At 37.4% G+C, this 15,264-nt stretch overlaps 1 protein-coding gene across 50 annotated transcripts in view; it reads left to right on the forward strand.

The window, feature by feature from the left end:
* The window catches only part of SORBS2 (sorbin and SH3 domain containing 2), a 344,412-nt gene that overhangs the window by 299,416 nt on the left and 29,732 nt on the right, over positions 1 to 15,264 (forward strand). For 30 of the 50 annotated variants that reach the window (XM_072763741.1, XM_072763717.1, XM_072763724.1 and 27 more), the window contains 5 exons: positions 1,543 to 1,592; positions 4,205 to 4,392; positions 6,746 to 8,323; positions 11,293 to 11,381; positions 12,701 to 12,747. In XM_072763741.1, coding sequence (XP_072619842.1) covers positions 1,543 to 1,592; positions 4,205 to 4,392; positions 6,746 to 8,323; positions 11,293 to 11,381; positions 12,701 to 12,747 — 1,952 coding nt within the window. The remainder of the gene's footprint in view (positions 1 to 1,542; positions 1,593 to 4,204; positions 4,393 to 6,745; positions 8,324 to 11,292; positions 11,382 to 12,700; positions 12,748 to 15,264) is intronic. The other 20 variants (XM_072763754.1, XM_072763756.1, XM_072763759.1 and 17 more) reach the window with 1 other exon arrangement.

The following is a 15,264-nucleotide window of genomic DNA, read 5'->3' on the forward strand; positions in this document are numbered from 1 at the left end:
TTTTCTTCTAATATTATATTTATTGAGAACCTAGGAATCTAAATCTTGTCTAGGAATTACAAATATTAGAATATGCTTTTTCAGTCTAAAAGGAAGAAGGATAATCTCTTGCAGAAAGGTGCTTTTGTTTCTTTCTGGGCAATATTCCACTCTTATTCAGTAAGATAGAATTAAATGAAAATATTAATTAACAGAACCAGTTCTAGAGTTACGCATAAGAGGGCTTGTCAGACTGATCTACGTAAAGAATCTACATAAAGAATACTAGCATCTTAATTGGTTAATTGGTGCTAATTTAGAAGTAGAAAATAAAGTCATCGAAATAGTTTTTAAAGTGTGGTTTAATTTCCACTAAGTATGTTTTTAATACTCTGGTAAAGTATTTCAATGTGATAGGAATTTAAGATAAAATCTGTCAAATCCTGCTTTTTCAGCTGACTTTTAAAAATTTCATATGGAAGGACATTTTTAAACTAGAATTTCAGTTCTTCATCAGACCAAAGTTTTTGACAAATAACTAATCATCTAATATGGCCCAAACCAAGACTATATACATATATAAATAATCTTAGACACTTATATATACTTATATACATTTTCCTGTACCTTCTAGACATCACACCACAGCTACTTTCACTCATCTTTCAGTGTCAAGAGCTCTCTCTTGCCTTAGATATTTCAGCAATATTATTCCAGGCAAGTGTCATGGGAAGTGAAAAACTCATATCTAATATTTTTGCCTAATATCTGTTTCATTGTACTCTTCAGAATGAAAGAGTATGAAAGTGGTGTGTACAACAGGCATTTGGAATTATATATCAATTTGTATTTTCTATTTTCCTTTATTCCTACAACCATGAACAACTGAGAGTTGATTTTCTCACAAAAATGTTAAAAATCCACTTTTTAAAGAAAAGGTTACATTTTGGTTCATTAATCGTGTATTTTAAACCAACCCTGAACTTAAAATATTTTGAAATATACCAATCTTTACCTGATTTAAGCACCAGGCAATTTAGTTTAATTTCAAACCAAATTCTGTGGTATTATTAAAATGCCATGGCTGTGTTGACAGAGGAAAGATCTCAAGTCCACCCTAAATGTTATATTTTAAAGATAACACCTAGCAACAGACAAAAAATTATAAAAAAGGTTTCTGTTGTATAAGGGCTGAATGATGACCACAAATATTTTTTTAAACATCAAACTATTCCTTTATGCAGAAAATTTCTATTTACAGTCTATTTCCTAAGTGAAGGAGTGGTTAACTTTTCTTTTCTCCCACAGGCAATGTTTGGGCTGTAGATAATTTGAGTTACACAGAGAAATACATTGTGGTATATCAAAAAAGAAAGTATATAGGAAGAAAATAGAAATCAGGTTACATAATTTCTCTTTGAAAGATATTTTATGATAAAAACAAATGGTATTTTTAATGTCAGTTTTTATAATATTCTTTTTAGGATACCTAATTTAATGTTCATGGACAAATGAAATTTTTTCCTGGTAAAAATTTTCATGGAAATATTTTTCTATTAACAGGCCTCCTTGTATCAATCCTCTTTAGACAGAAGCCTGGAAAGACCCACTAGGTAAGAACGTCATTACATTATACAACCAGAATATTCTATACCAGTGGTTTCTTTTTCAATAGGAATACTACTCAGTGAAGTAATAATAATGAAGGTTATGTTATCATGCATTATTATTTGGAGCACCATACTTTATGAAGTTGTTTTATTTTGTTTTTGTATCATTTTCCATTCTCATATTCAAAAATTTATGAAAATTAAGTGAAATAATTCTGGATTCCTTTGCCAAGAGATTCTTCCCTTCTCTGTCTCCTCTAAAATCAATTTTCTTTTCTTTAAATGGGAATTATAAAATCTAATTTGCAATACTGTTAGATGATACGTATGATAGTATATTTGAAAAATATTATAAATTACTAGAAAATTTCTAAATTATACTCTACATATATTTGTTTATTATACACAAATCAGAAACATTGTTACTGCCAATAAACAAAGGCCTCCTGTGTACCAGACATTCTAGGTACCTAAATATATTTAATCCTTAAGACACCACAATGAGTTAAAGACTATCTTCCCCACTTTATCTCTGCATAAATGAAACTTAGGTCACATCACTTACCAAGTTCACACAGTTCGCAAGGAGCAGAAACAAACTAGAATTGAACCAGAATAACCTGTAACCTCTAGCCCTAACCCTCAAGGAGTCTGCCGAGGTAACTTCTGTTGGTGGACTTTAAATATCACACTTACTTTTTGCATTGTAGAAATTTGGACACAGTTCAATAGCAATAGGGAATAATACAAACTCTCAGCCATATTGTGCCCTCGACAACAAATGTTGATATAACATTAATCTGCTCTTCTATAGATTTTTATCAACATAAGTCAAAAACTTTGTAAATTGGGTCCTTTGCAAATTGGGTTCATGAGTGCCATCCAATGGCATCAATGTTACTAAGAAAAAAGCTCCAAGTCCTCCTTTTATATCTTTTACATCTATCTATGGTCCTAAAATGTTTGAATTTTAGAGTTCTAATCTGACCTGAAGACTGCTATAAAGACACACAGACCCTCTTATGACATGATTAGGGACAGCAGAAACAGGTCTAGGAGGAGAAGGACATCCTCTTTAGGAGAACACAGACAAATTCTGAGGTCTGGCCCCATCTCTCTATTTGCAATTTGCAATGTGTGTGTTCCATTCACTCGTTTATGAAATAGGGATAAGCATGGACACCTCACACAGGCTTGCTGTGCAGGCTACGCCAGAGAATAATTTCAGCAAAGCAGATCACGTATTGCTGACTCATGGGAGCTGGTGGTGCTCTTAACTGCTGTTGTTGATGTAATTTTATGTGATGATTTGACAGACGGCATAGTGGGTAGTGCGTATCTCCCATTCCCTGGTGTTTGTCTTAAATGACACTGTATTCAGACCCAGAACGTGATAAAAACTACCTGCCATTGTAGATTGTTGATGCCATTTCATACATCTGGGTGAAAGTCCCCTTTAATAGCTTGCTTGCTGGCCAAATTATTAGTCATTCATTATTTAAATAAGAAAATATTAGAATTCCAGTGTAAGGTTTTCAAGCTCAGAGTAGTAGGAAAAGCCATAGGGAAACCTTGAAGTAAGAGAAATTTGTCTCACCAGAAGTTTTCCTTTTTGGAGTCTTTTCTTCCACTGTGGCATGCCTTCTCTGGATATAGACACATTGTTGGGACTCTTCTTTCTAGAGAAAAGATATGTGACACAAATCACAACATTGAATGGTCAGTCATAACATATCACACTAAAAGGAGAATTTTTACTTGAAAACATGGATTATAAACTTCTATCCAGGGGTGCCTGGGTGGCTCAGTAGGTTAAGCGTCTGCCTTCAACTAAGGTCATGGTGTCGGGGTCCTGGGATCCAGCCCGGAGTCAGAGCCAGACTCCCTGCTCAGGGGGAGTCTGCTTCTTCCTCTCCCTCTGCCCCTCCTCCCAGCTCATGCTTGATCTCTCTCTCTTGCTCTATGTCAGATAAGTAAAATCTTTTTAAAAATAAATAAATAAACCTGTACCCACACCAAAACACTGCCCATGGATGTTTATAGCAGCTTTATTTTTTTTTTTTTTAGCAGCTTTATTTATGGCTGCCAAAACTTGAAGCAACCAGGCTGCCTTTCAGTAGGTGAATTGATAAACAAACTGGTGCATCCATATGATGGAATAGTACTTAGCAATAAAAAGAAACGAGCTATCACACCACCAAAAGACATGGAGATAAGGCAGAAAACAGCCTTAATATAAATGATGGACTTTAATTACATTTAATAATAATGAGTCCAGATGGTTCATCAACTAATAAATGTATCACAGTAATAAAAGATGTCACCATAGGAGAAACTGCACCAGGAAAGGGAGTATATGGGAACTCTATTTTCCAATCAATTTTTCTGTAAACCTAAAACTTCTCTTAAAAAAACGTACTGTCTGTGAATTTTTTTAAAGAGATTATTATAAAGAAATCATGTTTAATATCAAGGGCTGAATTCTTCAAACTATAGTTTGGGGGAATAGAGGGTAAGAGTTGTACCGTGATCACTAGCCCATTCCACCAGTCGTCCTGATTCACAGGTGAACCTCCTCCAACACCAGCCTAACTGAAGCTGATTCCTTCTTATAGTTCTGCGAGCATGGCCAGTGACTTTAGGAAAAGGAGGAAGAGCGAGCCTGCAGTGGGGCCGCCCCGGGGCGTGGATCCCAGTGCGAGCAGGACTAGCCCAGGTGGAGCGGACCTCCCAGGACCAAGCACCACCCTGACAAAGTCTTATATCATCAGTTCCTCTCCTTCTTCACCCTCAAGAGCAAAAGGTGAGCAATAATAGATTGACATGTAAGCAGTTTACTAGCTTAATTTTAAACTGAGGGACTCTGGGAGAGCTGGTCCAGGATAACCATCCAGAGACAGCTAGCATTTAAACACAGCATCTTGACTACAACATCATTTCAAAACAATAACCATCTTTTCTCACACAGACTAGGTCAGACTGGTGAGCCACTTGAGGGGCTCCATGGACTCTATCATCTGGTATATTCATGCTTTTTTTCTTCCAAATATATCATTTTTGGGGCTTTCTTGGACAAATTCAAAGTATCTAACTTATTGTCAGGCTTTTAAAAGATCACATTTATAAATGTTTGCATACTGTCAAAAATATTCTAATCTCACTACAACTAGTAAAGTTAATCACGTTTCTAGAACAGGAATTAGAAGTAGTGACAAAGAACACTATTGCCTAAAACACTTTGATTTTTTTTTTTAATTACTTTGTTCTAGATAAAAATGTGTCTAACCTACTGAAGTTGTGGTTTAGTCACCAGTTCTATATTTTGGTGAACAATCATATAGTTCTGCATGGAACATGGTGTTTGATTCAGATCATTCCACTAGGAAGAACTAACTGGTTTCAAGTCATACTTAGGAAATTTAGGTATCACCACGCCATTTTCCCGTATGACCTGCCTCTCCTCGTTGGAAATTCAGCAAGTTCTGTTGAGAGAGGGCAGAGTCGTTGAAAGACTGCTTAGAGCATTATTGCCATGCTGACCAGAATATTCCCAAAATGGAGGCTGAGGCTTGAACCAGCATCCACAGGTACCCAAGGCTATACAGCTTTTGGGGCCCCACAGCCGCCCCCAGTCTCCTGGGGTTGAAAGAGAACACAGAAGGAATTTGAAGTGTGTGAAGTAGCTGAGCTCTAACAGACGTGTCCACAATATAACACAGAGTCAGCTACACGTATTAACCTAAGTGCTACAAGGGTTGCCATGTGATAATTAAAGCTAAGCGGTAGCTGGTATGTGTGCAGAAGACAGGCAGGTGAGGATGAGTGGACTCCAGGATAGAAGGGAGGCAGGCCCTAGTCGCCTTCCACAGCCCAGTCAATGGTATATACTACCTAGAAGGTTCAGAAGGAGTGAGCCCCTTTTATGACACCTTTCGTCATATTGACAGAGATACTTTTATCACATTCTACTCATTTATGCAAATGAATACCTTAAGATAATAAGTCATGAAATACCATTGATTTATTATGCTTGGATAGCACCCAAAAACCAAAATGATTCTGATTAATTTAGATGAATGTTTTTATCCTGGGGAGTGTTAAGTCAACTTTATGTCCCAAATATTACATATCTACCTCATGTGCTTATCTACTTTTGAAAAACGTGGGTAAGATTGTAAGGCAGGAACTATCAATACTGGTATTTTCTTTCATTAGGTTTCCTCCTAAGAAGGAAATTTCCCATTTAGATGTACTTTGGCCTTTCATTTATTAGCTCACCTAGCGGAGCAAAAGAAAAGAGTGTTTTCAAACATATTCCAAATTTAGGTCAGTTTTAGCTCTCTATTCTCAAATTACAAAACATTTTAAAAAAACAACCTCCCCAGAAAAAAGCAAGATGGATTTATCTCTGATGCATGTTTTATATTATATCCAGTTATCCTTATGAGAACCTGCCTCGTAAAAGGTTGAAAATGGAGCAATTAAAAAGGTAAATTCATTTAGGTAAAGAGGCTCTTAGTTTTTTTTTTTTCTCAGAAAAATAGTAGCGGCAGTAGTTCACAGCATCTTGGTTTTGCGATTTTGGAAAATACTTTGTCTCACTGCTTTTTCTGACTAATGCCCATGAAAAATTATTTGATACAGTTATGGAAGTGGTATTTAAATGCAAATTTATAAATTACTCTTTACCTCTTTATCATTATAAACCAAATGAGACTCAAATCCTGACCCTGTTAAGTTGATTAATTCTATCTCACTTTTGGCCTTAATTCTTAAACCTTTCAGTTACCACCAGGTCATGCTATTAACTTTCAAGGTACTATTAATAGTGCTTTTGGCATACCACGTTTGCCGAAAGATGTGTGAACACAATAAAAATAGGTCTATTAGCTACGCTAATTACTTCTTATATGTGGTTTTGTTAACTCTAAAATCTGCAAAGCTACCTTCATTGAAAAAGTATTACCTGGCTTTAGAATTAGGCTTCCTTTCTCTAAAGTTGAAGCTGCACGTATAACAATCAGTGTCTAGAACAAATCACGCTAACTGCTTTCTCTTTGCTTTGCTGTCTGATGCTAAATGACATGCTCTCCTCTTTGTGAACCTTTTAACTTCTCCAAATGTCTCTCTTCCACCACGCTGCCCTGGATTAAAAGGTGGGGATGATATATGTCCATCCCTTTATGGTTACTCAGGGCTCAACGGCAACCCCTCCAATGAGTTAGATTACTGTAACACTTACAGACAGCATTTGGATGTCCCTCGTGACTCCCAGAGGGCCATTACTTTCAAGAATGGCTGGCAAATGGCCCGACAAAATGCAGAGATCTGGAGCAGCACTGAAGAAACTGTCTCCCCCAAAATCAAATCCCGTAGTTGCGATGATCTCCTAAATGATGACTGTGATAGCTTCCCTGACCCAAAAACCAAGTCAGAAAGTATGGGTTCTCTGTTATGTGAAGAGGATTCCAAAGAGAGCTGCCCCATAACATGGGCTTCATCCTACATCCAGGAGGGTCGCAATAATGGCAGATCAAGGCTCCGGCACAGGTCAGCCCATGACGCTCCAGGGTTCCTAAAAATGTACAAGAAAATGCACCGCATTAACCGCAAGGATTTGATGAATTCAGAGGTAATTTGCTCCGTAAAGTCAAGAATAATGCAGTATGAAAAGGAGCAGCAACACAAGGGCCTGCTCCATGGATGGAGCCAGTCTTCCACTGAGGAGGTGCCCAGGGACATGGTCCCGACCCGCATTTCAGAATTTGAAAAGTTGATTCAAAAGTCAAAGTCCATGCCCAATTTAGGAGATGAGATGTTGTCTCCCATAACCCTAGAACCTCCACAAAACGGTTTGTGTCCCAAAAGGCGATTCTCCATTGAGTCTTTGCTGGAGGAAGAAAGTCAAAGTAGACACCCTTCTCATGTACAACGAAGCTACAAGCCTAAAACCGTCGTGCCAATTCATATTGAAGTCACCAGTGATGAGCAACCGAGAACTCATATGGAGTTTTCTGATAGTGACCAAGACGGAGTTGTGTCCGACCACAGTGATTACATTCACGTGGAAGGATCATCCTTTTGCAGTGAGAGTGATTTTGATCACTTTTCTTTCACATCCTCTGAAAGTTTTTATGGATCCAGCCACCATCACCACCACCATCACCACCACCATCACCGGCACCTCATCAGCTCCTGCAAAGGCAGATGCCCTGCCTCCTACACTCGATTTACCACAATGCTAAAACATGAAAGAGCCAAACATGAAAACTCTGAAGAGCCCAGGAGACAGGAAATGGACCCTGGCCTTTCTAAACTTGCATTTCTAGTCAGTCCCGTGCCTTTCCGCAGGAAAAAAAATTCGACCCCCAAAAAACAGACTGAGAAGGCAAAATGTAAAGCATCTGTGTTTGAGGCCCTAGACTCTGCCCTTAAAGACATCTGTGACCAAATTAAAGCTGAAAAGAGAAGGGGAAGTTTACCAGACAACAGTATACTGCACCGTCTTATCAGTGAACTGCTGCCAGATATTCCAGAGAGGAACTCATCACTCAAAGCTCTAAAAAGGAGCCCCATGCACCAGCCTTTCCACCCACTGCCTCCAGATGGTGCTATTCATTGCCCATTGTACCAGAACGACTGTGGGAGAATGCCTCACAGTGCCTCTTTCCCAGATGTGGACACCGCCTCCAACTACCACCACCAAGACCATGAGAGTATGCAGAGTCTCCAAGGTGGATGAACTTTTCTTTCTTTTTCCTTGTGGTTCAGACACCCACCATCCAGCTCTTTCACTTTCCATCCCTACATCTCATCATTCCTACACTGTGAGACCACTTGGCATCGTCATGTGTTTTGAAGCAAATGCTTGTTGTGCAAACATGTCTCACTGAATAGTCTCATTTGCCCATGTGATATTCGGACTCGATGTGTGGCTTAAAGTGACCACCAATTCACAAAAATTTGCTCATTCAAAATCAAAAGGGAAAACCATCTTGTAGCTGAATGTTAGGGCTGGCACAACTTATATCAAGAGCACAAATTAAACTCATTTTAACCATTTAAAAGGATTTCGAGTCAGAGACCATGATTGAGTATCAGTATCCTTAAGAGACTGACAACTCTTTTTTTGTTGTAAAATGAATCAAAATGAGAAATTTAACAAATAGTTTTTCCCTTGTTTTTATATTAACATTATAAAGTTATATTCACTCAATAAATCATTTGCTTACATTCAATATAAAGATACTGCATTAAAACACTCAGGAAGCAAAACTGAAGTGTATAATGTAGTAATTGGTGGAAAATGAAAAAAGAATAGGATTTGTTTAAATTCATTTAAAGGACACGATGGAATAAAATTTTTGTGAACGTATCTTTAAGCTATATATACAGAAATCTCATCTCCATTACTCAGTGTGTTTCATTTTCTCTCCCTTTCCATTGCTTTATTTATTTATTATCTATTTCCACTGAAAGAATCCTATAGCAACATTTGAATTAGACCATGTAGGTTCAACATTCCCTGAGGCGCTGGACTCAACGTGACTCCCAAGCCCATTTTCATAGATGGTTTATCACCTTGCAGTGGCAACATAGGGCAAATAGGACTTCAAGTGCAGAGGACATTTTTTGAGTTTTTTTTAAGGATGTGTTGACATTCTCATACAATTCTTTTTAACAATTCTTAAGTACATCTGTTTACTATATAAATTTTAAGAAGCTGGAAAGAATATTCCATGCTGACATTTGGATTATCAACAGTCTTCTATGCACGGGACACGGCAAAGTGCTTAGCACACATTGTCTCATTAACACTGGCCTGAACCTGGGTGAAAGGTGTTATTATAAGCACTGTTTTACAATCGAGACCCAGGGAGGACAAGAGATTTGACCAAAGTCATTTAGGGAGTAGGTAGGAGAAAAGAGATTCAAACTCCTAGTAATTCAGAATTTGTCTCTATAGGCCAAAATATAATCTCTATAGGCCAAAAAAAAAAAAAAAAGATGATTCAGATTTCCCACGCATATAATGTATGTGGCTCAGTCGTTATCTGCCATTGCACAATTCGCTTATTTTATTAGTATTTATCTTTGCTTTTATTTATACTACTGCCACATGCTGCAAAAATAATAAATTTAGAATTTTTTAAATCAATGCCTACAATCTGAAATTTTCACTGATTGAGACATGTCATAACTTAAATTTTTAGTAACCTAGCTACCTTTTCTAGTTTTTCAATATTGGACAATTCCAGTTATTCAATTAAGCAGATCAATAATCACCTCTAAATGTTATGCACAGTTATAGTATATTATTGAAACATGATTTAAGGGGGCTTTGAAATGCATTTCAATTAAATAAAATATTTACTTTCCAAATTTGTTTAGCCCACTTGAAAAATAGTTTACATTCCAAGGATTAGTAAAAGTAATTTACATTTTAATGATCAGTATGAGAGCCCTATGATCATATAAGTATATGAATTTAAAACAGAAAATATATAGCATATAATCCTCTCTCTTTCTTGAAAATAACTGATTAAGTTTTACCTGAAATGTTTGTGGCCATGCTGATGCTGTCTTATTAAATCTAAAGACTTTGAAATTCATAGAGTTAGACCTTTATCCTTATATGTCACATAACTGATACCCCCACCTGCTGTGAAGTAGACAATTCTTCCTTATAGTCAAAGGAGTAAAATCTTTAAACAATATTTTCTTTTTATGAATTGCCATTCTTAACTCCTTTATAGCTGTATTTGTTTTATTTTTAATACTTCTGTTAACCAGTATAACTAAATTGTTAAAGGCTAAGAGAAAGAATTTACTAATTTTGATCACTTACACCAGTAAAATTCTATAAGAGATTACTGGGACACTTTTAGCCTCTAGTTACATTTCCATATATAAATCTATAGAGTATGAGACCGTTAAGAAATAGCTGTAATCATAATTTTGTAATGTAATTATCTATACTTTGTTTTAAGGTGAACAAAAGCAATTCAGTATTTCATGAGCAGTTTGGCAACCAATATGATACTTTCTGTTTAGAGAATTTTTATTTCTTTGTTTCTTGGAATAAATATATACCTTCTGATAAGGTAGTTGAGCAAAAGGGAAGATAAAGGCGGCCTTTTAAGTCTTCAGATGACATCATATCAGACTCAATGAATATTTAACGATTGGGGTGCAGGGATGGGGACGGGGAATGGACACAACCATAGTTCGTCCATCATCATTTATTTTTCTTTTTCATTACTGCATTCTTAAATTGTTCCACAAAATGTTTTAGTTTTTGTAAACTGTTGCTAATTTCAAATTGTCCATCTTCTGTGGGCCCTATAAAGGTCATGATAAGTTGGAGGATTAGAAAGTATTCAATCTTTGAGATGAGAAATCCCTGTGACTATAAATTGTCTACACCGGGTGCTGCAGCATAGCTTCCTCAACAATATAACAATTATATTTGTGATTATAATGCTTCTGCCACCCCAGATTATTTTTTCCCTTTTTTGAAATGCTTTGGTTTTGTGTCTTCTATCCCAACTTTATAATTACCGATGAGTTTTATGCCCATGTCTTCCACTGTGTTGTCTCTCCAAGTCTGAAGGAGGAAATAGTTGCCACCAGGGAAAAATGGCTAAAAGGGTCAGCTTTTAATTCAGCGGGTACTCACTCTGTCCCCGTCCTCTCCCCATAGACCACGAGTCCCCTAGAAGTTACGCATCCACCATGAGTGACCTGGGGAGAAGTGTACCTCGGGACAGAAGAGGAACTCCAGAAAAAGAGGTAGTTTGTTTAGTGCCACTTGAGTCTCTTCTCTGCAGTATATTTGGTCAAGCACCTGTCACCTGAAGTTATGTCCAAAGCCAGTAAAGAACCTAGATTAAGAACATAAAAATGACAGGAGAGAAACAAAGGACTCCAAGCAGTATGCACCACGACCCTCACTACAGATCTGCCCCAAGGGCAGCCCAGCTTGAGCAGCCAGGCCCCTCCAAGTCTTGACCTGACATCCATGAATTAACAACTGTGTGAGAGTGGTGAGCTTGGGCTGCCTCGTTGTGGAAGATCTCCCTGTACAAACTTCCCTGCTGGGGGGAGGCGGGGGGCGGCTAGGTCATCTGTGTTGCAAATCAATATAGATATGACATATATAATTTTGGCTGGCCTGCTTCTGTTGGAGAACAGCCCTGAAAAATCACTCCTCCTAGGAACCACCTACCAACTAGCTCTGTGTCCACAGCTCCAAGCCAAGGCCGGAGCTCTGGTTCAGGCTACCTTGGAGTCATCTGGTGGCAACTAAAAGCCAGTCTGAGACTGGCAGCCATTCCAGGAGAACCAGTACAGGTGTCTCCTATAGTCTGGTACCTGCGGGACCCTCAGAGAAGTCAGGAATGTTCCAGTTTGCCTAAAGTTCACAGACTCACAGGGAAAGAGAGTGGGGTGAGGTGATTACTGGGAAGTGGAGAAGGAAATGCTGGAGTGGCTAGCTGTGGGGTACAGGGTGATCGAAGGTGAGAGTGTATCGCATCTTACCAGGACTAAAAGGGGTGAGCAGCTGGCTTCCCGTGTGCTAAGGAATTCCTGAGCCCTCCAGAGAATGGAAGATGACCAAGCCTGTGCTTTGGGTCACTCACTAGCTTCCCAGTGGTAACTGGGCTAGGATTTCTTTGCTACTAGGTGGATAATTATCTAGCAAAAGGGATGATGGCTTCCACCCTGACTCTTCCCAGCCGTTTTATTATGATCGTGAAGGAGTTGTGTCAATATATAGGACTTAAAGCAACTGACACTCTGCAGTTATCCCAGGAAAAGCCAGAATTATACCTGGGACAGAACCCTATGCAGAACCCTATTACAGCATTCATCTTCCTTAGTTTCTAGGAGGAAATATGATATTCAGTAGTTATGATGAAAAAGTCATCTACTAGTTTACATACCAAAATGAAGGACTAATTGATTGATTTATAAATCGCAGAAAGGACTTACATTATATATGTTTAAGCATTCCTTGTGCTTTCACTTCCCTTTAATTTACATGAAATTGGTTTCTTGTAAAAAATCCGAATTGTAAGTTAGTGCTAATTGTTTACCTTCCCTTTCAGAAATTGCCTGCAAAAGCTGTTTATGATTTTAAAGCTCAGACATCTAAGTAAGTAAGATAAGTGTTCATTATATGATGTAGGGTGGCTTTAAAAACTTCAGTAATATTTAAGACGTAACTATAGCAATGACATGTATTCCAAATAAGGTCTAAGTCCCAATTCGGCGATCGACTATAACTAGTGGTTCCCTCACAATTAATTGGGAGAGGGTTCATTTTATTTTCATTTGTAGTTGAGAAACATTGAGTTTTAAATGACACTAAACATGTTAGAGCACCGTGAGTTCAAAAGGATAGGAAAAACAAAACGAAACTAAGGATATTTGTTTCTAGAATTTTCGTGTCAAGAATGAAAAGTAAAGTGTGGGGAGTAATTAACAGTAACGGGGAGAATTTGATAACATTTATTTATTTAACTATAGCTAGGATAATTTGTAGGGTAGAAGAATAGAACTGTGTCCAAAGATTCCTATAGTCAAATCTCCATGGCTTAACACTCAAAGCTTCGAGATTCTGAGCAAAAATCTCTCCTGTGGTCTTTTGATGTTGGTGTTTTCATACTTCTATGTTGCAGGACTTTTTTTTAACCTTCTGTCCTTAGAAACGAACTAGGGGTGGTGGAAGGGGAGGAGGGCGGGTGTTGGAGGGGAATGGGTGACGGGCACTGAGGCGGACACTTGACGGGATGAGCACTGGGTGTTTTTCTGTATGTTGGTAAATTGAACACCAATAAAAATTAATTTAAAAAATAAAAAATAAAAAAAATAAAAAAATAATAAAAGTCACTACTTCTAATGCAATGTTATCCAGAAACAAACTGTTAGTTCTTAAAACTAATGCCAGCTACATTGTGGGAACAATTACTCAATAAGCCGAAAATAAATAAATAAATAAATAAATAAATAAATAAAAATAAATTAATTTTAAAAAAAACCCTTCTGTCCTTAGGAACTTGTTCATCAAATGGGCATGTGGTTAAGAAAAGCTAATACTAAGCACATAAGGAGGCTTAAATAGGAAGGAATCTTCCAGCTATGCATGGCCCATGTGTGTTTAGATCCGATTTAAGAAACTTTGGTTTCCAATTAGAATTCAAGATATTGAAATCATTGTATATTGGCATTAAATTCCCTGTGTTGTTTAGACTGAGCGTATCCAATAACAAAAATGTTTCATTTGTAGAAAGGCATATTATATTAATTAATGGCTCTAGAAACTGTCTCTGACATAAGACATACAAAGAATAAAATCACTTAGAATTTGGTAATACTGCTGAGATGGGGAAATGAACTAAATAGGAGAATGCTCTTTTAGAAATTAAGATGTCAAACATGGCTTAAATCTTGTGTTTAAAAAAAAAATCCTGAAGAAAAGCTTACAAGTTTGTTTGAGTTTTTTTTGGGGGGGGGGCGGTTGGATGAGATAAATAACATCTGCTTTGTCTCTACTACACTCTAGTCCTTATTACTGCTCTTTGGGTACGGTGTAATGATTTGTAGGATGCAATGCTTGCCGATTTTACAAAATAATGATACAGAACATGTATATTTCATTTCTTCCTTGTGACAAGCAATCAAAAGCTTTTTTAAATGTATGAAACCCGGAGGAATGACAGGGCATATGACAAAGGAAAGGTATCCACCCAGTGCTCACAGCTTTTTAAGAAGGCTTAATAAGAAACAAGCTTTGAGAGAAAGATGATGTGCAGTGCAGAGGGTGTTAATTGGGGTGTTAATTGTGTCGCTGGATTTTGTTTGCTCCAAGTGCCAACCAAGCCTTACAACCGTCCTCCAAGGCCATGTCCTCATTACAAAAGCTCAGAGTTAGTAAAAGGTTCGAGGCTTTTATATGGCACAGCCTTTCTGAATGATTGCCTGCACCACCCCCTGCCTTTCTAGGCCCACAAAATCTAATTCTGTAAGCCTTCAGAGAAATCCATTAAATAATCACCCATGGAAGCCATCCCATATTTTTGGAAAAAAAAAATGTTTCCTACATACCATAAGTAAACTGATCCAATTGCAGCTTAATCATATTCCTCTTGTGCTGTTCTCAGGAAATGTAGAGAGCAGCCCCCAGTGTAGTTACCCGATTTGACACAAAAATCGAGGTTATGGATGATTCACGCGGCTTTAAAAGGCTCACACACCCAGAAGCACTGAATGTCACGGAAGTGCTCTTAACTAATAGCTAGATGTAAGTGCTTTTTGTGCCTAACATCTTATAAACAAGAGACAGGTAGAGGTATCTGTTTTTATTAAATATCCATTTTAAAAGCTATTTTTCTTTACCGAATGCAAAAACTCTCATTTCTAAAAATACAGCTCAGTAATTCACCAAAGGTAATGTCTCAATTGTTAAATAGGAAAAAGAAATAAAATGTCATTTCTAAAGGTTGTCAATGGCCATCCTTCAAAAGGTTTAGAGGAGGGAAGAAGCAAGCTTACCATAATGCAGCTCAGAAACTCAAGGTCTGACATGAGAGGGACATAGTTTTGAAAACTGTTAAGTGAGGTTTCTGTCCTTCACCTAGAAGCCATCAAAATTTTTATTTTATTTTTTATT

The sequence above is a fragment of the Vulpes vulpes genome, chromosome 7, assembly GCF_048418805.1.
Source record: "Vulpes vulpes isolate BD-2025 chromosome 7, VulVul3, whole genome shotgun sequence".
Classification (NCBI taxonomy): Eukaryota; Metazoa; Chordata; class Mammalia; order Carnivora; family Canidae; genus Vulpes; species Vulpes vulpes.